A 20015-nucleotide genomic window follows, 5' to 3' on the forward strand; every position below is an offset into this window, starting at 1 on the left:
AAGCAGAGATACTTATGTAAACTAAGAATGAGTTGACAAATACAGCCATTAAGTCCATAATAAAGGCTCACTGTCCACCGTGGTAGAGGAGGGAGGTCCCCTGAGCCCTGGCGAGTGAGCAACACTGCACTAGGCTCCCCATGTGTCCCCCAGGGCTCCTAGGAGCTCTAACAGGGGCATGCAGCCTCCCTAGGAGCCACCCAGAGCCCCTCAGCAGGCTGCTTTCATCTCCCATGCGTGCCAGAAGTGAGCTTGGTCTCTGCTCTCTTGACCTTGACCATGAAGGAGACACTTTGGAGTGTGAGGACTTGTCCCCATGGCTTTCCTAGTACATCCCTCCTGCCCTGAGTTTCCCAGATCTGCACACGTGCCTCTGGACTCAGGCTCTCATCCTGTCACCTTTATTCCTGCAGCAGCAACAGAGTTAAAGAACAAACCGTATCTGCTAATCCACCTCGGGGTTCTGATGTACTTTGCTCCATTAATAATTTAGTGAGGTGGACTGAATTGGATTGATTCCCCCCCAAATCAATATACAAATGACTATTGTTTCAGGGCACTTTTGAGTGGTTCAGCAAGGCCGAGGGGAGCTTTTTGATTGAAAATTGGAACCTCACTCCTTGTTCAAAATTACTATGGAGAGGGTTATGTAAACCAAGGGGGTGACCTGGCGCTAACATTTTTATTGCAGCAAAAGCCTTTTCTTTCTTTTCGAAATGGTGTTTTTACGACATACTATCACTGTTCCAGTTCTATAATTTGAAAATTACTGCTCACTACCAAAGGTAAAATGATTTTACTGCTGCTGGTCTATTAAAGTTGGAAGAACCAGCAGTGGCTTGGAGAGCGTCTGTGACTAGATGTGCTCCACTGCACTGAGCCCACCATCAGATGTGCCTGCAGACGTGGCAGGGCCAGGCCGCGGGGCTGTGGCTGGGGTGCCTGGGCATCACATAGGGTGGGGCAGGTGCTCTGCTCTGAGCCTTGCTCTTCCCTTATCACCACTGGCAGACAGAGGTTTTGGGAAGGCGGAGACACCAGGAAGCCACATTAAATCCAAAGCAGCAACTCGGGCTGGCCGCCTCACCCCACAGAGCCCAGGTGGAAATGTTGTCAAAGCCCCGAATTCTGCCAGTTTATTTTTTAGCATTTTTTAATTGTGGTAAAATACATATTACACAAAATTTACCATTTTAACCCCTTGAAAATTTTTTATTTGTTTATATTTTTGTTTTTGGCTGCATTGGGTCTTTGTTGCTGCACGTGGGCTTTCTCTAGCTGTGGCGAGCAGGGGCTACTCTTTGTTGTGGTGCCTGGGCTTCTCATTGCAGTGGCTTCTCTTGTCTTATTACAGAGCACAGGCTCAGTAGTTGCAGCACACGGGCTTAGTTGCTCCTTGGCATGTGGGATCTTCCTGGCCCAGGGATTGAACCCGTGTCCCCTGCATTGGCAGACAGATTCTTAACCACTGTGCCACCAGAGAAGTCTGTTAACGATTTTTAAGTGTGTAGTTCAGTGGCATTAAGTACATTTACATTGTTGTGTAACCATCACACCATCCATCTCCAGAACCCTTTTATTTCCCAGACTGAAACTCTGTACCCATTGATTCCTCCCTCCAGCCCCCGGCGACCGCTTTTCTACTTTCTGTCTCTATGAATTTGATGACTCTAGGTCCCTCATATAAGTGGAATCACACAGTATTTGTCCTTTTGTGACTGGCGTGTTTCACTTAGCATAATGTTCTCAAGGTTCATCCACGTTGAAGCATGTATCAGAACATCCTTCCTTTTTAAGGCTGAATAACACTCCGTTATATCTATATCTACATCTCATGTTTTGTTTATCCATTCATGTATTAATGGGCACTTAGGTTGTTTCTCCCTGTTGGTTATCGTGAATAACGCTGCCATGAACACGAGTGTACAAACATCTCCTGGAGTTCCTGCTTTCAATTCTTTTGGGTATATACCCAGAAGTGGACTAGCTGGATCATATGGTAGTTCTATATTTAACCTTTTGAGAAACTGCCAGACTGTTTCCCACAGCAGCTGCACCGTTTTACATTCCCATCAGCAATGCACAAGGGTTCTAACTTCTCCACATTCTTGCCCACATGTTATTTTCTTTCTCTCTTTTCTGTAATAGCCATCTTAATGGATGCAAAGTGGTATCTCGTGGTTCTGATATTTGTAGTATTTTTAATGCAAATAAACCTTAACTCCGTTTCTCTAAAGCTATTCTTTCCCTTACTTTCTTTCCTGTCCTTCCACCATCTTATTTCAAAGTTGTGCAACACCAGCTGCCATTTGGAAGTCCCACAGTTGCAGGTTTTCATGATAGTTTCTACCTAAATGGCTGAGATTTTAAAACGTCACTTGAGAAAAACAGATTTTAATGTATATGAGAACAAAATAGCCATAGACAAAGCACCGCACGGTGAGGCTCCTCTGCTGGGTCCTAGAGAGATCTTATAAAGAATCTGAGGACAGGGACTTCCCTGGTGGCACAATGGGTAAGAATCTGCCTGCCAATGCAGGGCACACGGGTTTGATCCCTGGTCTGGGAAGATCCCACCTGCCGCAGAGCAACTAAGCCATGAGCCACAACTACTGAAGCCCACACACCTAGAGCCCGTGCTCCACAAGAGAAGCCACCACAATAAGGAGACTGCACAAGGAAGAGTAGCCCCTGCTCGTCGCAACTAGAGAAAACCTGCACCCAGCAACAAAGACCCAACACAGCCAATAAAAATAAATAGGTAAATTTATTAAAAAAAAAAGAATCGCAGGACGGTTTCTGCCCGAGGAGAGACTTATCTTAAATGCATACAGAACAATCCTCCCACCACTGGCTCCAGCCAATGGCCGGCCTTGGGTGCTTGGAGTGCTTGTCTCCAAGGGGGCCCTGGACATGTGGGGCCAGTCAGTACCTCCACATGCTGGAAGGGCTGCTCACAGGGCTAAGAATATCTCTCTCAATGCTCTTTGGCTCTGCTTCTTGACTGTTCTCCTGGCCAAGGAGGAAGAGTAAAAATTAGCTCTGGGAAGGGAGGAAACGTCCTGAGGCCAGAACGAGCTGGGTGCCGGGGTCAGTGTGGGGGCGCTTGGAGAGGGTGATAGGCAGGGCTAGTCCCACAGGATCAGAAAGCTCAGATTAAAAACTTTGAAGTCTGTTCTGGAACATCTTCTGCAGGGAGCTTGGTCTATTTTGCATGTTAAAAATGTGAGCTATTGATTGGCGGGCAGGGGACCACATAGGAGGTTTCTGTGGAGGCCATAGAGAGAGGAGATGGTGGCTGGGACCAGAGAGATGGCCACGGTGATGGAGGGACGTGGGCAGATTCGAGATATTGGTACATTGTGGGGACGAGCTATCAGGACTTCGTGATGGATTGGTCTGGGGGGATTGGAGTAGAAGTTATTGACTCAGTTAATGATGCGGCCATGGACTGAGCTGGGCACAATAGGGAAGGTGCAGACCGCAGAGGGAGAGGTGTCTGGACAGTGAAAAGTTTGCCCCCCGAAAGGCACTTGCAGTACACCTGGACCAGGTGGTCATAAGCCCGTGTTTCAGTCTGGCCTGCCAAAGCCACATTTGGCCTTTGATCCTCAAAGAAATTAACTATTTGAGATCAAGAAGCACAATTACTGGAGTTCCATGGTGGTCTAGTGGTTAGGATTCAGTGCTTACACTGCTGTGGCCCAGGTTCAATCCCCGTCGGGGAACTGACATCCCACAAACCGCGTGGCATGGCCCATATAGAAAAAACAAAAAGGCAAGAAAGGCAATTACCATCCAACTTGGCATCTTCTACATAGTGTTCAGCAACAGTGGGGTAAGATCGGGCTTGCGTTTGTGCCTGCACTTTGGTGGATGGGTTCTCCCAGACAGGGATTTATGTGTGACACCTCCAGGCCTCTTCCTTCTCCACTTGGCTTGCCCTCTTCTCCTCACTCCTGGAGCAGATTGCTGAAGGCCTCCGTGGCCCACAGTCTGCATCTCATGAGACCTGTGTGAGGGGCAGCAGCTCTGCTTCCTCCTAACCAGGAAGGCCAGCTTCCTGCCCGGAGGACCTTGATCCTCTGCCTGGGTCCCTCTGCCCCACTGCTCCCTCATCTGCCCCAGCCAGTCTACATCTTCTCAGGGTCTGTTATCTGCATCATGCTTTTTCCAGGACTCAGTTCTCCGCTAGTTGGAAGGTTTTGGGTTATGAGGGACAGAAACCTCCTGGATACAAGCAAGCCAAGGTGGAATGTTTGTTGAAAAGTTGCCAGGGATGCAGTGCCTGCCACCAGGGTGTTGAGTCCTGCAGCAGAGGTCAGGCGGCCAGGAACTACTCCAGAAGTGATGGGAAGAATCGGAGGAGGGGACTGGGCCACGGCTACTCTGGGGACCCCTAGCGAGGCCCCTGCCAGAGCGGCAGCCTCTAGAGGGCACTAGACCCCTGTGAGACTAAGCTGGAAAGGAGTATCAGATAGCTAAGGTCTCAATATGGGTGGGGACTAAGTTTGCGCCAAAAAACCCAGGAATCAAGATAAGTCACGTTTTAAAAAATCTAATAAATGTAAAAACATTCATGGTGAACGGATCATGAAAAGTTTACATAAAGTTAAGTTGTTGTTAAACATATGGACACCAAGGGGGGAAAGCGGGGGTGGAGAGGAGGGGGAAGGGGTTGGGGTGGGACGAATTGGGAGATTGGGATTGCCATATATACACTACTAATAAGAAAAAATATCAAATTGTACACTCTAAACATACGCAGTGGGGTGTGAACAGAATGAGCAACTTGGAGCTTTTTGTGTAGCCATGTTTTCCCACTTGGTTCGACATATTTGCTATTTGCTATTTTGATAAGTGTGCATAGGGGCTCACATTTTCCCTTTCACTGCAAGTTCCAGTAGGACTCCCCAGGGCATTGGCCTCAACCCTGGATTCCTTATACAGCTTGCAAAACACACATTGAAGTAGAAAGCATCTTCAAGTGGAAACAAAACTGCAGACCTTCTCTGTCAGTGTCCCTACTTCTGCTGGACATTTTTACTGTACATAAATGCTCATTACAAGGCGCTCAGCAGCCTGAGGAAATTCTGAAACCAAATTATGGCAGACTAGTGCTCTTTACCATAAATGAGTCATTTATCCCGTAATTTGATTTTTAAATCCTTGAATACATCTCCCAAGAAGAAGTCTGCTTTGCAAAAATCACCAGATGAATTAGAAGAGAGAGAACCAGGAAAGGCAGAAAACCTAAAAGGCTTTTCGCAAATTTTAAAATATTAAAATCCAGTTGGTGGGGACTTCCCTGGTGGTCCAATAGCTAAGACTCTGTGCTTCCAATACAGGGGGCCTGGCTTCAATCCCTGGTCAGGGAAATAGATCTCACATGCCACAACTAAAGATCTCACAACTAAAGATCCTGCATGGGGCAATGAAGACCCTACGGGCCACAACTAAGACCCAGCGCAGCCAAATAAATAAATAAACAAACAAATAAATATTAAAAAAAAATCCAGTTGGCCTGCACAGTGAAAATGAATTAGTTGAGTTACTCTGTTTACAATACAACATCAGTTTCTCTCTACCTTCTTTCCTAAACAGGGAAAATCAAGGGGGAGAGGGGTTCTGAGCCACAGTCAGGGCAGGCGAGGCAGGCTATATGAAGCCTCCACGCCAGGGAGGGAACCTTTGGGGACCTCTGATTTCACATCAGTCTCAAGGAAGGAGGGTTGGCCCTGCTTCATCCTATATGGCCTCCTCAAACTGTTTCCTGGGTTTCTGCTCCTACTGGGCTCAGCCCCTTGATTGACAAACTCTCCCAGATGGGGCCCCAAGCCTGGATAATCGGCTTCCTCTCCATTTCCCAATGCCAGTTGGGATGACTGGGTGCGCTCAGGGGTTCCTGGGAGGGGTGGGTTTCCAGAGGCCTATTAAAGTGGTCACCAGTGTCCCCTCACAGGCCTCGCTCTGCGCAGAGCCATTCATCTCTGGGTTGTGGCTACCTAGGGGGGCAGGTCGGAGGGGCAGGAACCTCCCGCGGAAGACAGGCCTTAGTCCTGCGCCACCACGCGCTGTCCTGCCCTCAGGTCCCCTTAGCAGCCCTACGTAGCCCCTTTCTCTGCCACCCTCCACCCATCATCCCTTCCCTCCCCTCCCATCATAGCCGGCTCCGGGAGGGACCGAGTCTTGGACAAGGAGGAGGGCCGCCTGGAGCGCCAGGCTCAGGGGCCCTGAGGGCGCGCACTGGCCGGGGGCCGCCTGCGCGGAGCTGTCCAGCACCCGAGGCGGGGCGCGCGCCCCCGGCCCGCCCCAGCCGCCCGCACCCGCCCTGCCAGCGCCACTGCGGCTCGGCGGGCGCGTCACGTGGCTGGCGCGGCGCGGCCTCCGGGCTCCGGCGGGCAAGGGGCCGGGCGGCAGGACCCGCAGACACGCGGACGCTCCACCGGCGGCACCGGCCGGGCGGGCTGGGCGCAGCGCGGGGCGGCCGGGGGGCGCCAGGGCCGGGCGGGCTGCGCGCCGCGGGATATGGGCGCGCCGGGGGCCCCCGGGCGCAGGCCGGCCGCGGCGCGGCGCCCGGGGCGCGGGGGCAGCGGCGGGCGGGGGTCCTCCCTGGCGGCCGCCGCTGAGCCCCCGCGGGGCCCGTGACGCCGCGGCCGATGTGGCCCCGCGCGCGCTGCGGGCCTGCACCGCCGCCTCACAAAGACGCCGCCGGAGCCACCGCCCGCAGCCGGGCCGCAGCCGCCGCGGGAGCCCGAGCCCGAGCCGGAGCCGCAGGTGTGGGGCAGGAGGCGGCGCCCGCGGGCGGCCGGCCGGCCCCGGCATGGAGAAGCGGGCGGCCGCGGGGCCGGAGGGGGCGCCGGGCGCCCGGGCGCAGCTCGCCGTCGTCTGCCTGGGTGAGTGGGCCGCGCGGGCCGGCGGGGTCGGTCCCCTGCTTCGTAGTTCCGTGCCGCGCCCTGGTCGGAGCCGGGGCGCCCCTCTCCCCGGTTGCGGCCGGGGCTCCCGGAGCCGGCACTGCGAGGGCTCCTGCTGGAGGCCAAGGAGACTGCGGCCCCTGGGACCCCGGCCTGCTGGGGTCTTAGGCCTGGGAGGGAGACTCCGGCCGCGGAGCCCCGGCTCCCGCCCGGCTCGGAACAGCGCCCGGGAGCCCGGGTCAGCGGTGCGCAGGGCGGCCCGCTGTGCTTGCGCCTGGGTTGGCAGGCAGTGGCTTTCCGCCCGGCCTGCCCGCGCTTAGCCTGGCGGCGATGGGAGATCGGGGCCTCCGGAGCTGCGGACAAAGACGAAGCCAGTGGGGCTGGGGCCGGTGGCCCCCTGAACAAGGAACTGTTTCCTGCCCAGAGTAGGGTAGGGGCGGGAGCTGCCGGAGCCGGGATCAGGATGCCGGGATGCCGGGATGCCGGGATGCAGGGCAGGAGGCAGCTGCTAGAATGACTCCTGTCTTCCCTTTGTGTCTTCTCACACCCAGCGGGGCGGGCCTCATCAGCCCAGGGTGGTGTGTCTGGGGAGGGCCCAGGGACCCAGCCAGGCCTGGCACCCCTCCAGCCCTACTGGAGTTTCTCTGTCCACCTTTCCAGGGCCTTGTGTGGGGGAGAGGGGAAGGAAGGAGTTAAATCCTCAAGCCACATGGCTCCTTTATTTACCATGATGAAGGAGGGAGGCCATTATCTAAGCCCGGGTCATTAGGGGACACCCTATGGTGTCATCAGTGAAGGCTCTCTCACCCCAATAGGTTTGTTGAAGCCACTGAAATGACAAAGTGAAAAAGAAGCCTGTTCATTTTAGGCTGCACACTCCGCTGCCCCCAAGAGCCTGGGAGCTGGGGGAAGGCCTCTGCCTAAACTGCGTGAGCGGGTCTCGGTAACAGCCCTGGCCCCCGACTGCCCACTCCCAAATCTGTCAGTGGTCATGTGCTGCTGGGTGCTGGCCTTCCCAGGGGAGCGAGGCAATGGGCAGACCCTTTGGCCTCCTCAAGGCTCTCCCTACCCAGATGAGGCATGGGCTCTGCCCAGCACAGCCTGGGTGTCCTGCGTGGGCCAGCTGGCCCTGCTTCCTCGCCAGATGGGGGCTGACCCCTGCAGAGATGCTCTCTGCTTCCCTTGGCATTCTTGATATTGGGGAAGGGGGCACCTGAACTCTGGGAAGTTGAGCTTGCCCATATCTTATGCTTCCATAGCTCCTGTGGGAAAGCAGTCGGTGAAAGCAAAGGGCAAATCCATGCTGGTGGGCACTTGAAGGGGTAGGTGGCAGGCGAATTCTTCGCCTCGCTTCTCAAGGTCAGCACGGCACAGTGAGGAGGCCTTTGAACCCTGCTAGCTGTGAGTGCCTGTAAAATGGGGGTGATCAGAACTGTTTGCCTCCCGCCCTGGCTGGAGAGGCCCCTCAGAGGGAGGAAGCCCTACAAGGTGGTAGGAGCCCCTGGACAAGCAGGGCCCCTGCCCGGGTTGAGCTAGGGCCTCTCTCTGAAGGATGAGGTCCAGGCCCATGATTCCCAAGCCTGAGAGGAAAGAGAAACACACCCCCTCCCAGATGAGTTAGAATTCCCAAGCGTGGGGAGTAGCAGGAGCGGTCTGGTGCAGCCCGGCTTGCACCCTGCTCTCTTCCATGGTGGGTGTTCAGGTGGGTCCTGAGATCCCCTGGGGTTCTCACTTCTGCCCATCCCAGCAGGACCGGGGTGGGAGCACAAGTCTCTGTGGCAGTGCTCTGGGCCTTACCCTAAAGATGAAGAGAACCAGCTTGCCGTTGGGGCTGTGTTGTCCTGTGCCCCAGGTGCTTGAACCCGAGAGCCACCCCCCTTCTCCTCTCCCCTCCCCCCCTCCACTGAATCCTCTTTGTGTCTCCCACAGTGAACATTGTTCTCACCGGGCGGCTCAGCAGCGCCGTTCCTGCCTTAGGTGAGTAAGAGGCTTCTCCCCTTCCTCCCCTCCTCCGTGTCCTCCCGGTTTAGTGACCTCTGAGGACCAGCCTTCAGGATCCTGGCTCCATCCCTGAGGTCACCTGGCCTTTTCCTACCTCAATCCCTGGAAATCTTTTCTGCATCACAAAGGAGCTGTTCGTCATTGGGCAAACTTACACCTCCCTGAGTCTCAGTTTCCTCTTCTGTAAAATGGGTGCAATAACCTGCTCCACTCCGAAGCCTGCTTATTAGGGTTAAATGGGTGAATGAGGTAAGGTGTTCAGCACAGCGTTGGCACGTGGTGGCCTAATAACCTCTAGGAAACTGTCACGGCAGCACAATCGACAGATGGTGCTGTGCGGTTCCCAGAGGGCCGTGGCGCGCCCTGAGATGCCTGCCTGCTTTAAAATTATACCTGGGATTTAGTTTATAAAGGTATGACTGAGTGACAACATGGAGAAGCCAAAGCCATTGATGGAGAAGTTTATTACACATGTGACTTGTGAGGAGGGGACATGCTGTGCTACGTAGGGTCATAGGAGAAATACCAGGTTTGGTCAAGGCAGACACAGGAGGGAGGGGAAGGCCTAGGCCAGAGCCCTGAATGGAGTTTCCGTGGGAAAGGCAAGGCAGGGCAGGGGAAGTAGCTTAGGATTGGCTGGTTTGAATAATTCCCGAGGGCTCTGGGCTATGCGGGTGGTCTCTCGGTGCCTGGTACCTGACCCTGGGATGAAATATTGGCTTGGTGTATGAATTAGAGAAGAAGGCAGTGGGGCTGAGCCTTGGATCAGCCGGTCTGCCCAGGAAAGACCAGTTTCAGGCTAACTGGTTTGCGGGAGACAGGTAAACACTTTGGCTGATAGTTTGGCCCTGCGATTAGTGGAGGCCAAATAGACATATGGAGTCTAAGAAAACACAGTTAGAACTCTGCGGCTGCCTCCTGCCTGTCAGTGTGGGGCCGTCCATCCACTGGCCGTCTTTGAGCTTGGGCCTGGTGCCGAGCACAGCAAAGGCTGCCAGGAGCGGGAGGGAGGCTGAGGCCATCAGGGGCATTTGTCCTTTGCTGAGGGGACTGCCAGGGGCTGGCAAATGCCTAAGCCCAGGCCCCTGTGGCCCTTGGTGCCACCGGGAGACATCTGAGAAGGGCCTCGGGAGCTGGAGTCAGGGGGCCGTGGACTTATTTGCTGTGTGCTGAGCTGCATTGTGGGGCAGGAGGTACCAGGGATTTCTAGTTTCTGTTCAGGGCCCAGCTTGCAGCAGAAACCCACTGAGGCCGGCTCAGGGAGAGGGTTCTCTGCTGGCTGCAGTCCCTGGGTTGGGGAGGCTCAGGGTCCACAGGCCCGTCTCTCAGACGCAGCCTCAGTCTGCCTTCTCCCTGCCCACCAGCCCCTGCTCCCGGCAGCCTGGCCTCCTCTGCTGACTCCGCTGGCCCAGGGCCCGGCCTTGCTCAGCACTGAGCCAGCCTCAGCCCTGCCTGGCGTCCTGGTCCCCACAGCTCACTGCCCAGTCTCCCCATCCCAATTTCCAGGAGAAGACTGGCCTCACCTGGACAGGTGTCTGTGGCCACGGTAGAGAGCGGGGGTGGGGGAAGGGGATGTGGGGTGTCAGTTCTTACCAACGTCAGCCCTAGGCCAGCCCTCCTGCTGGTGTGGTAGGTGGGCACGTGGCTCCAAACACGTCTGCCCCAGGGTTAGGAAAGAGATGCTCCAGGGACAAGGTCCACTTCTAGCGCCAGGGAGAGAGAGAGAGCCATCCAGGTCCACCGTCACGTTTGGCCGCCAGCAGGGTCCAGGCTGCCTGTGCCCGGTGCACCCCCCGCTGTCCGGTGCAACCACAGTGGTGGGCTGGGGCTTCGGCTGTCCTGGAGCCCATCTCTGACCCTCTAGTATTGTTGAGAGAAGTGGAGACCAGCTTCTGCTGCCAGAGGTGCCTCCCCCACCCAAAGCTTCACGCCTCTGCAGTTTCAGGGTTTTCCTGCGATTCCTACTGTGAGGAGCCCGCATCATCCCTGTCTCGCCTGCCCCTTCCCAGCCCTCACTGGGCTCAGACCCTCCGGAGGGCCCAGCTGGGCTGCCCCGGGGACCTCACAGGTTTTTGCCTCTCAGACCCTGTCCTGCCCCAGGTTGTCAGGCACGAACTGAGTCGATGACCTACCTCCCACACTCCAGACTCTGGGCTCTGCCATGGGGCCACTGTGACCTGGGGGTGAGCCTGGGCAGGTTCTTCAGGCTGTTCTCCACTCACCTGGCAGCTTCGCCCACGTGCTTTGGTGGGGGTCCCAGCTCCCTGTCATCAATTAGACCAGCAGGTTATACGGAGTAGCAATGGCCTCTGGAAACTGGATCTGAACCCTGTGAGTCCTCAGGCCTTGCTTATGCCCTCTCAGGAGTATTTGACATCTCTTTGGACCAGGAAAGAAGGACGCTGGTCTGAAAGTGCTCAGTCATCCCTTGCCCCCTTGAGCAGGCAACCTTGACCCCAGGGTTGAGCAATCTTCTGCCCAAGTGAAGACAAGTCACCTGCAGTTATACTCAGGCAGACCTCTCTGACTACCCCTAAACAACCCCCAAGACCCTCCATCCTGCATCTGTATCTCCCAGCTCCCCTCGCTGCCCACCCATCATCACACACGCCGTCACCACCCTCACCTCCCATGGTCATCCCCCCACTCACCCCAGTGCGTGCACGTCTGCCTGCAGACTGTGCTACCCTCTGACACAAGCAGCACCCACTGACTCTGCTTCACTGATGGACAGACTGGGGCCCAGGGAGCGACACTGTGTCAGGCAGTGTGGCCCCCAGGACTGGAGTCACAAAGCTCTTTCCCCTGCCTGTGCCTGGCTCCTGGGGTGGTGGTGGAGTGGGGCTGAGGCCTGCCATCATGCTGGGGCTGGTTGTCTGAGCCGGTGATGCCCTCCAGGCCCGCGGTCAGCCAGCGTCCGGTCTGGGGCCCTGCACGGACCCCGGCCTCCCTCCTGCTCCATGGTCACTTTGCATGGGCCGGGCCGACGGCTGCAGAAACTCTGGTCTGTGCGGGCCCCTTTGGAGAAGAATAAACAGTGACCAAGTGACATTGCTGCCCCCGATGTGGAAATTTCTGGGGCAACCAGACGGCACTCAGGGGTGAGGCTCTTTGGGGGACATGTGTTCAGGGGCTTTGTTGAGAGGCAGAGCTGGGCTGGCAGCTGTCCATTCATCTGCTCCCAGCGAGGCTGGTGGTCTGGAGAGACAGGCTTCCCCGCTCATGAAAGAAGGGCCAGGCACAGGTCCCTGCTGGCCCGGCTTTCCCCGGCCGGCGTGGGAGAGAAACGCAGCCTCTGTGAGTGCTGCGTCCTGTAGGGAAAGCCCCTCGGGTCCAGGGCAGGTATTGCTTTGCCTCAGGCCTTTCCTGGGGGCTGAGGGGACAGGGCGTGACTCCCACGCTGGCCGACAGAGCCTCCGGCTCCTGGTGTAACATCTGCTTTAGAGACTCAGTGCAGGAGGAAGATGTGCTCCCAGCCCTGCCTGGGAACCTCCCACCCAGCACCCTGTAGGAGAAGCCTCTCTGGGTTTTATAACCTCACACTTCCCCGGGTGTCCCCAGGTCAGCACCCAGCGTCTCTGTGAGGCCCACAAAGCCAGCGGCCTCACCCACCAGAGGGAACACGTTGCTCAGGCCCCTGACCGCCACTCCGTTTGTTTAGTCCTTACCCTCCTGGGCTGTGAGAGATCTGAGGCTCAGGGAGGCTGGTCTCCCAGGCCATGGGAGCGCCACGTGGAGAGCCCTGGCTGGTACGTCGCTGACCCAGGACTGTCGAGGCTCTGATGGCGACCTGAGCGTGGTCAGCCTTACTTTAGGGTCAGGGTGGGTGTTTCCCTTCTAGTCCCCTGTTACTCCTGGGAGCTGTTGCTGGGGGTTAACTCCCGATTAGTCACATTGTTGGATCACCCAGACCTCCACGTGTACCCTCCTAAGAGAGGGGAAGGCGGCTGGAGGGCTTTCACTCTCCTTTCTGCAGCTGAGCCTTTCGGGGTTCCAGAGTCTTGTTGAGTGCCAGCAGAGAGACCCTGCTTCCAGGGCAATGGTGGAAGGAACCGGGCAATGGGAGAAAGGAGGTGGTATTGCTGGGCTTGGGAAAAGCATCATTTGTCTCCCCATCCTCAGTTTCTCCATCTGTATAATGGGCCCCACCTGTGCGGCAGGCTGTCATGAAGATCAGTGAAGAAGTGTGATGGAGGGGCTGTGAGGGGTGGGGGTGGAGTAGCCAAGCACAGGGCCTTCCTGGTCCTGGGAAGGTCAGGGCACACTGGGCACGGTGTGCTGCCTTCAGGCTGAGCGGGCTCGGCTGGGAAGCAGGGAGCACGTGTAATGAAGTGGGCACAGCGAGGCCTGTGGGGCTGGGCATAGAGGCACTTGTCCCCCGTGCTAGCTGGCGTGATGCTCTGTGCTTGTCCCTGACAGTTTATGGTGGACGCTTCATCAGTGCATTGGCTCAAGGCTGGCAGAGGCCAAGCCCACGAGAGAACCAGGGTGGGCCCTGGCTTTGCCACTTACCCTCTGTGTGGCCACGGGCAGCTCACTTACCCTCTCTGAGCCTCGGTTTCTTCATTTGCTTACGACATCCACCCCTGGTGGCTTCCCACTTACGCTCAGGACAAAACCCAAATGTCACACAAGGGGTGGTCAGACCCAGCCTGCATTTCCAGCCACCTCGGGACCTCAGCCCCTCCCTTCGGGCCTGTTTTCTAACCTTCGCGTCGCCCAGGGGATCCGCATCGTCTGTTCGCTCCTCCCCCAGCCGGCGAGCGCCACAGAGCCGGGCTTTTGCCTGTCTTGCAAGCATGCCTAGCACTTGAGCTCGCCACATCGTAAGTCCTCAGTAAATATGTGTTGCTTTAGCAAAGCCCCTTCCCTCCCAGGCCGAGGCCTGTATTCGGCCAGCCCTGGGTGGGAGGAGGGGGACAGGCAGGCAAGCACAGTGGGTCTGCCTGTGCTGGGCCAACAGCCTGGGGCTGCAGGATTCCCCACTGAGCTGAGACCCTGCGGCCCAGAGGCCACAGCTACTAGGTGCCAAGGGGAGTCGGTGGGCTTGCTCCCAGCCCCGAGGGGGACGGGGGACCTAGGCTCTGGGGCACAAGGGTGGGCCGCCCTGAGTCCGTGTGGGTCCTCCCCTTCGCCCCCCATACGCGTCTCTTCCCTGAGGTCTCACACGGTCGCCTTGCCCTTGGCCATGAGCACCTTGGCTGGCCTTGATCCCGTCCTGGGGAATGCCTGTGCTCAAGCCACGGGGGGCTCCAGTGTCCCCCTCCCTCACTCCCCGCTCCCGCCCGAAGGTGAGGCCAGCACCTCTCAGCCTCCTCTCCTGACAGCCGCCTGCAGCGGGAGACTGGAGCAGCACACGGAGCGACGCGGCGTCATCTACAGCCCAGCCTGGCCCCTCAACTACCCGCCGGGCGCCAACTGCAGCTGGTACATCCAGGGCGACCGTGGGGACATGATCACCATCAGGTATGGGGGTGTCAGAGGGAACCGATGCGGGCCTACACGCTGCATGTGTGTGTGACGGTGTGCATGTGAGTGCGTGTGGCAAGCTCAGTGACCAGATGCGCGTGTACGTGTATGTGAGCACACACGTGTGCTTGTGTATGTCATGAGCCCAATCTGTGTGTGCCTGTGTGAGCGCGTGTGTGGGTCGGTGTGGAGGGCAGTGTGAGCAGATGTGTATGTATGTGAGTACGTGTGTGAGTTGTGTGCACGTGTGTCAGCTGTACGCACGTGGGTGCATGTGAGCAGGGGAGTGTGGGCCTCTGTGGGTGACTGCCTGGACCCGGGCCTTGTCCTGCCCTGAGCCTCTCTCATGGGCTTGCAGGCCTGCCTGTCCCCTCAAGCCTGCCAGGAGGGGAGCCCTGTGACTGGTGGGCATGGTCCAGCTGCCTGTGAGGTGGCAGAGGTGTCCTTTCTGTCCTGCAGGGGTGGCTTGAGGCCAGGCTGGCGCCGAGCCCAGAGCAGGGTTTCCCCAGGGACCTCGGGACAGTCTTGGCAGGAGAGGGACCCAGGCGCTTGAGCTGCAGGGACATGCGGAGGGAAACAGGGTGAGGGGATCAGATGGCGGAACTGAGGCCGGACCCCTGGGCTGGGGCGGTCACGGGGAGTCACCCTCGTAAATGCCAAGCCCGGGAGCCCTGTCGCTCCCCATCTCCAAGGCTGGGGATGTGACGGACACCGTCAGGGTCTGTGCCCGTTTCCCTGTGGCCCCTGGGAGTCTCTTTAAAGACGCCACCCTTCCAGGCCCCTTCTAGAGCACTCCACGGCCCTTCTCATCCACAGCCTGGGCCAGGGAGTCCAGGGCCAGCGTTTCTCCCCAGGGGACGAGCGGTCCCCCAGCCGCCGCCTAGGCCAGCCCTGTGCGCGCGCAGCCCCTCCGTGCGCAGGCCTGGGATTTGTGCGGGGTCTGTCCCAGCCAAGCCAGTGTGGTGGGGATCTGGACCCTCGGGCCTCGCCCTCCAGGGGAGAGCGTCAGGGCAGGGAATCGCCTACGATGGGGCTCCTGCCTCCCCCTCCGCACGGGTCGCGGGTTGGAGCGCCGTGTGTGTGCTGACCGAGGGTGGAAAGGCACGGAGGGAGGCCTTCACAGAGCTGCGCTGGGGCCGTCCACGTTGTCCTGTGCTCCATGCAGCCGCCCTCGGACCCCTGGGGGCCCTGCTGAGTGGCCGGGCGTGGAGGAGAGGAGGGATGGTGAGGCTGGCCGTCCTCGCCGTGCGCTCAGGCGTGACCGTTCCCGGCCGGTCCCTGGCCGCCCACCCACGTCTGCGGTCCCCTCCGCCCCCCGCAGCTTCCGCAACTTTGATGTGGAGGAGTCCCACCAGTGCTCCCTGGACTGGCTCATGCTGGGCCCGGCGGCCCCGCCCCGCCAGGAGGCCTTCCGGCTCTGTGGCTCCGCCATCCCACCCGCCTTCATCTCCGCCCGGGACCACGTCTGGATCTTCTTCCACTCGGACGCCTCCAGCTCCGGCCAGGCCCAGGGCTTCCGACTCTCATACATCCGAGGTGATGCTGGTGGCAGGAGCGGGCGGGGCACCTCAGTGGGTGCACAGGGGCTCCCGGCAGGGGGGTCGAGGCGGCACCCTCCATCCACCCGCTCCCTGCAGGGTCTCCCCCCGTAGACCTGTCAGCGGGAGCCCAGTGCTGGGACGGAGACTGGTCACGTTGCCGCCTCAGGGTGCCTTGGAGCCCCTTGAGGTCACTGACCCCACTTCACAGACTTGGCCAGCGTGGGGCGCTCACCCCCTACCCCCAGCTCAGGTCAGGCATTCCACGGGTCTCTGCCCCTCAGTTGGCCACGGAGAACCCAGGGCCCTTCTCCTTGGGTCCTGCCCCTCCCTGGGCCCTGCGGAGGCCCTGCTGGGATGGGAGGACCTGCTGGCCCCAGGCCCCGCGCTGGAGGGCGACTCTGCTCACCCCCAGCGATCTCCGCCACGCGCCCCACCCCACAGGGAAGCTGGGCCAGGCATCCTGCCAGGCTGACGAGTTCCGCTGTGACAACGGCAAGTGCCTGCCGGGCCCGTGGCAGTGCAACACTGTGGACGAGTGCGGCGACGGCTCCGACGAGGGCAACTGCTCGGCGCCCGCCTCCGAGCCGCCGGGCAGCCTGTGCCCCGGGGGCACCTTCCCCTGCAGCGGGGCGCGCTCCACGCGCTGCCTGCCGGCCGAGCGGCGCTGCGACGGCACGCAGGACTGCGGCGACGGCTCCGACGAGGCCGGCTGCCCTGACCTGGCCTGCGGCCGGCGGCTGGGCAGCTTCTACGGCTCCTTCGCCTCCCCAGACCTGTTCGGTGCGGCCCGCGGGCCCTCGGACCTTCACTGCACGTGGCTGGTGGACACGCAGGACGCGCGCCGCGTGCTGCTGCAGCTGGAGCTGCGGCTGGGCTACGACGACTACGTGCAGGTGTACGAGGGCCTGGGCGAGCGCGGCGACCGCCTGCTGCAGACGCTCTCCTACCGCAGCAACCACCGGCCCGTGAGCCTCGAGGCCGCCCAGGGCCGCCTCACCGTGGCCTACCACGCCCGCGCCCGCAGCGCCGGCCACGGCTTCAACGCCACCTACCAAGTGAAGGGCTATTGCCTCCCGTGGGAGCAGCCGTGCGGGGGCAGCCGCGAGGGCGACGCGGAGGACGCGGGCGAGCAGGGCTGCTTCTCGGAGCCGCAGCGCTGTGATGGCTGGTGGCACTGCGCCAGCGGCCGGGACGAGCAGGGCTGCCCCGCCTGCCCTCCCGATCAGTACCCCTGCGAGGGTGGCAGCGGCCTCTGCTACACGCCGGCCGACCGCTGCAACAACCAGAAAAGCTGCCCCGACGGCGCCGACGAGAAGAACTGCTTCTCCTGCCAGCCGGGCACCTTCCACTGTGGCACCAACCTGTGCATCTTCGAGACGTGGCGCTGCGACGGCCAGGAGGACTGTCAGGACGGCAGCGACGAGCACGGCTGCCTGGCGGCCGTGCCGCGCAAGGTCATCACTGCGGCGCTCATCGGCAGCCTGGTCTGCGGCCTGCTGCTGGTCATCGCCCTGGGCTGCGCCTTCAAGCTCTACTCCCTGCGCACGCAGGAGTACAGGTGGGCGCAGGGCCGGAGCCTCGCGTGCCTCCTGGCCCTGGGCTCACTGTTCCTACGGCCGTGGCTTGTGAACCGGGGCTCGGGCCACCCACACGGGGCTTCTTGGGTCTGGGCACCTCGGGATGTCCAGATGGAAGGCCGGGGCCCCACATCCTGTGGGGGGGCCCCCGCAGGAGGCAGGAAGCGTGGGGTCCCCGCAGCCCTGCCATGCTGCCCTTCTGCCCTTGCTTTCAGGGCCTTTGAGACCCAGATGACACGTCTGGAGGCCGAGTTTGTGCGGCGGGAGGCACCCCCGTCCTACGGTCAGCTCATCGCACAGGGCCTCATCCCACCTGTGGAGGACTTTCCTGTCTACAGTGCATCACAGGTGAGCCAGAGGGCATGAGACCCCCACCGGCCAGGCCTCAGAGAACAGCTGCAACAGGGAGGCCGAGGGGCCGGGTCGGACAGCGTGCAGCCAGGCTGGTCCGGGGGTCGAGGGGGGCGGGAGGTGAGGCCTGGGCAGGGTGACATAGCAGGCTGTGGCGAGAGGAGGGACAAGTTGGTCTCTGGGTCCTCGGGTCCCTCGGGGGGCGTGCTGACCTCTGCCCCCTCAGCCGCCGCTCCACCCTCCAGGCCTCGGTGCTACAGAACCTTCGCACGGCCATGCGGCGACAGATGCGCCGGCACGCCTCCCGCCGCGGGCCCTCCCGCCGCCGCCTCGGCCGCCTCTGGAACCGGCTCTTTCACCGGCCGCGGGCGCCACGCGGACAGATCCCGCTGCTGACGGCTGCGCGCACCGCACAGACGGTGCTGGGTGACGGGCTCCTCCAGCCAGCGCCGGGGGCCGCCCTGGACCCCCCGGCACCCCTCATGGACACGGGCAGCCCAGGGGCAGCCGGGGAGGGGCCCCCCGGCGCCCCCAGCCACGCACCGGAGGTGGGATCTTCTGTGCTGCCCGCCTCGGGCCGGCGGGACCCGGCGTCCGGGCCAGTGGACAAGGACAGGAAGGCCAGGAGGGACCCTCTGGTGGACAGCCCAGCCCCTGCGGACACGCCTCGGGAGTCCTGCTCGGCCCAGGACCCTCACCCCCTGGCCCCCACTGCCGGCAGCCCCCTAGGCCCCCACCCACCAGAGCCACTGGGTGTCTGCAGGAGCCCCCCGCCACCCCGCTCCCCAGCGCTGGAGGCCAGTGACGACGAGGCCCTGCTGGCCTGCTGACCCGCCGGACACGCTGATGACCGCCACAGCCCCGCTCTGTAACCAGGGAATACACAGTCGTTTCTACCCTGCCTCCGTGTCCTTCTTTCTCACGGAGAGGCCCACCCAGGAGCCCAGCCAGCTTTCTGCATCAGCACCCTGGCGCCCCGGTGGGCATGCTGGGCAGGGGGGCTGCGGGGAGGCGGTAAACGTGGGGTGAGGGTGGCGTGATGGGCCCACCCTCTGCAGGGCCCCAGTGTACACAAGACACCCCGGGGGCCCACGTCTACCCTCCCTGACTCCTTTCTGGGAATACTCTTCCAGAGAAGCAGGAGGGCCAGGGCAGGGCTCCCTGGATTATTTTTTGTGGCTTCTCCCTTCATCCACCCTGTGGGGCACCAGAGCTGTCCCTGGACTGAACAGGGATATGGGTACATCACACCTAGCCCATGCTGGGCGCTCTGGTGGCACTGAGCCCTGCCCCGTCCTCCCAACAGGCCCTGGAAGAGCGGGGCCGGGAGGCTTCTGCCCTCAACCTCATGCCTGTGGGGTCAGCGTGGGCCTGGCCAGGTTGATGCCCTTTGCCCTCTGGCTGAGGGGTCAATCTCCCGGGTGGTACTGCAGGGCTGGGAAAGTGGGCATGGGGTAGAGAAAGCCCATGGGGTCTCTTGCAGGCCCTGAGGCCCCAGAAGATGTTGCTTGATGCTTTCTCAGGGGGCAGAGGCCGCGGCACCCAGCAGCCAAACCCATCCCATCCTGTCTCAGAGCCTCAGTTCCCCCACCTGTAAACCAGGGCCAGGCCGTGGGCTTTGAGGTCCTGACACTCACTCCGCGAGGATTTACGGGAAGAAAGGCAGTTCCGGCGGGAACCCCGGGCTCTCCCGGGTGGCAGAGCCTCCAGCAGGCCTTGCAGGGGCTGGGGGAGGGGCACACACAGCTGCTCCCCAACCCCCCGCGTCCCGCTGGGGCAGGGGTGGATCCGGACCCCACCGCGCCAGCCCCAGAGAGGGAGCGCCGGGTTCAGGCAGCGGGGCCCTGAACGCCAAGGGCCTCCTCTTGAGCCCACCAGGCCCCCTTCTCCAGCCAGCTCCACGCGTGCCCCCCACCGAGCCGAGAGGTGCCCACCAGGGACTCACCTGAGACAGGTGCACCACCAGCCCTGTTTTATTCACAGACCTTTCCGGGAAAAGCTAGCAGGGCAGCGCTGACAGGGCACCCAGTCCGTATCTTCAAGGCTGCCTTACCACAGGCCTCTAAGAGTCACATCTCTTTTTTTCTCCCCCCAGGAATTTTTTTTTTTTTTTTTTTTTGCAAAACACCTCCTCAATAAACAACATGTAAACAGAAACAGCT

General features: G+C 60.2%; 1 protein-coding gene across 1 annotated transcript; it reads left to right on the forward strand.

Annotated features, from left to right (window-relative positions):
• Positions 1–6823: 6823 nt before the first annotated feature.
• Positions 6824–18736, forward strand: LRP3 (LDL receptor related protein 3). Its single transcript, XM_057712194.1, has 7 exons — positions 6824–6896; positions 8844–8891; positions 14207–14381; positions 15706–15920; positions 16367–17483; positions 17718–17850; positions 18099–18736. The coding sequence occupies exons 1-7, from the start codon at positions 6824–6826 to the stop codon at positions 18681–18683; spliced, it is 2346 nt and encodes a 781-aa protein (XP_057568177.1). The 3' UTR covers positions 18684–18736.
• Positions 18737–20015: the final 1279 nt, after the last annotated feature.

Source organism: Hippopotamus amphibius, chromosome 16 (assembly GCF_030028045.1).
Source record: "Hippopotamus amphibius kiboko isolate mHipAmp2 chromosome 16, mHipAmp2.hap2, whole genome shotgun sequence".
Classification (NCBI taxonomy): Eukaryota; Metazoa; Chordata; class Mammalia; order Artiodactyla; family Hippopotamidae; genus Hippopotamus; species Hippopotamus amphibius.

Coding starts and splice junctions, on each gene's coding strand:
- LRP3 (XM_057712194.1), top strand. CDS start 6,824: ATGGAGAAGCGGGCGGCCGCGGGGCCGGAGGGGGCGCCGGGCGCCCGG. Junction 14,382..15,705: donor GGGGACATGATCACCATCAG/GTATGGGGGTGT, acceptor CGCCCCCCGCAG/CTTCCGCAACTTTGATGTGG. Junction 17,484..17,717: donor CTGCGCACGCAGGAGTACAG/GTGGGCGCAGGG, acceptor CCTTGCTTTCAG/GGCCTTTGAGACCCAGATGA.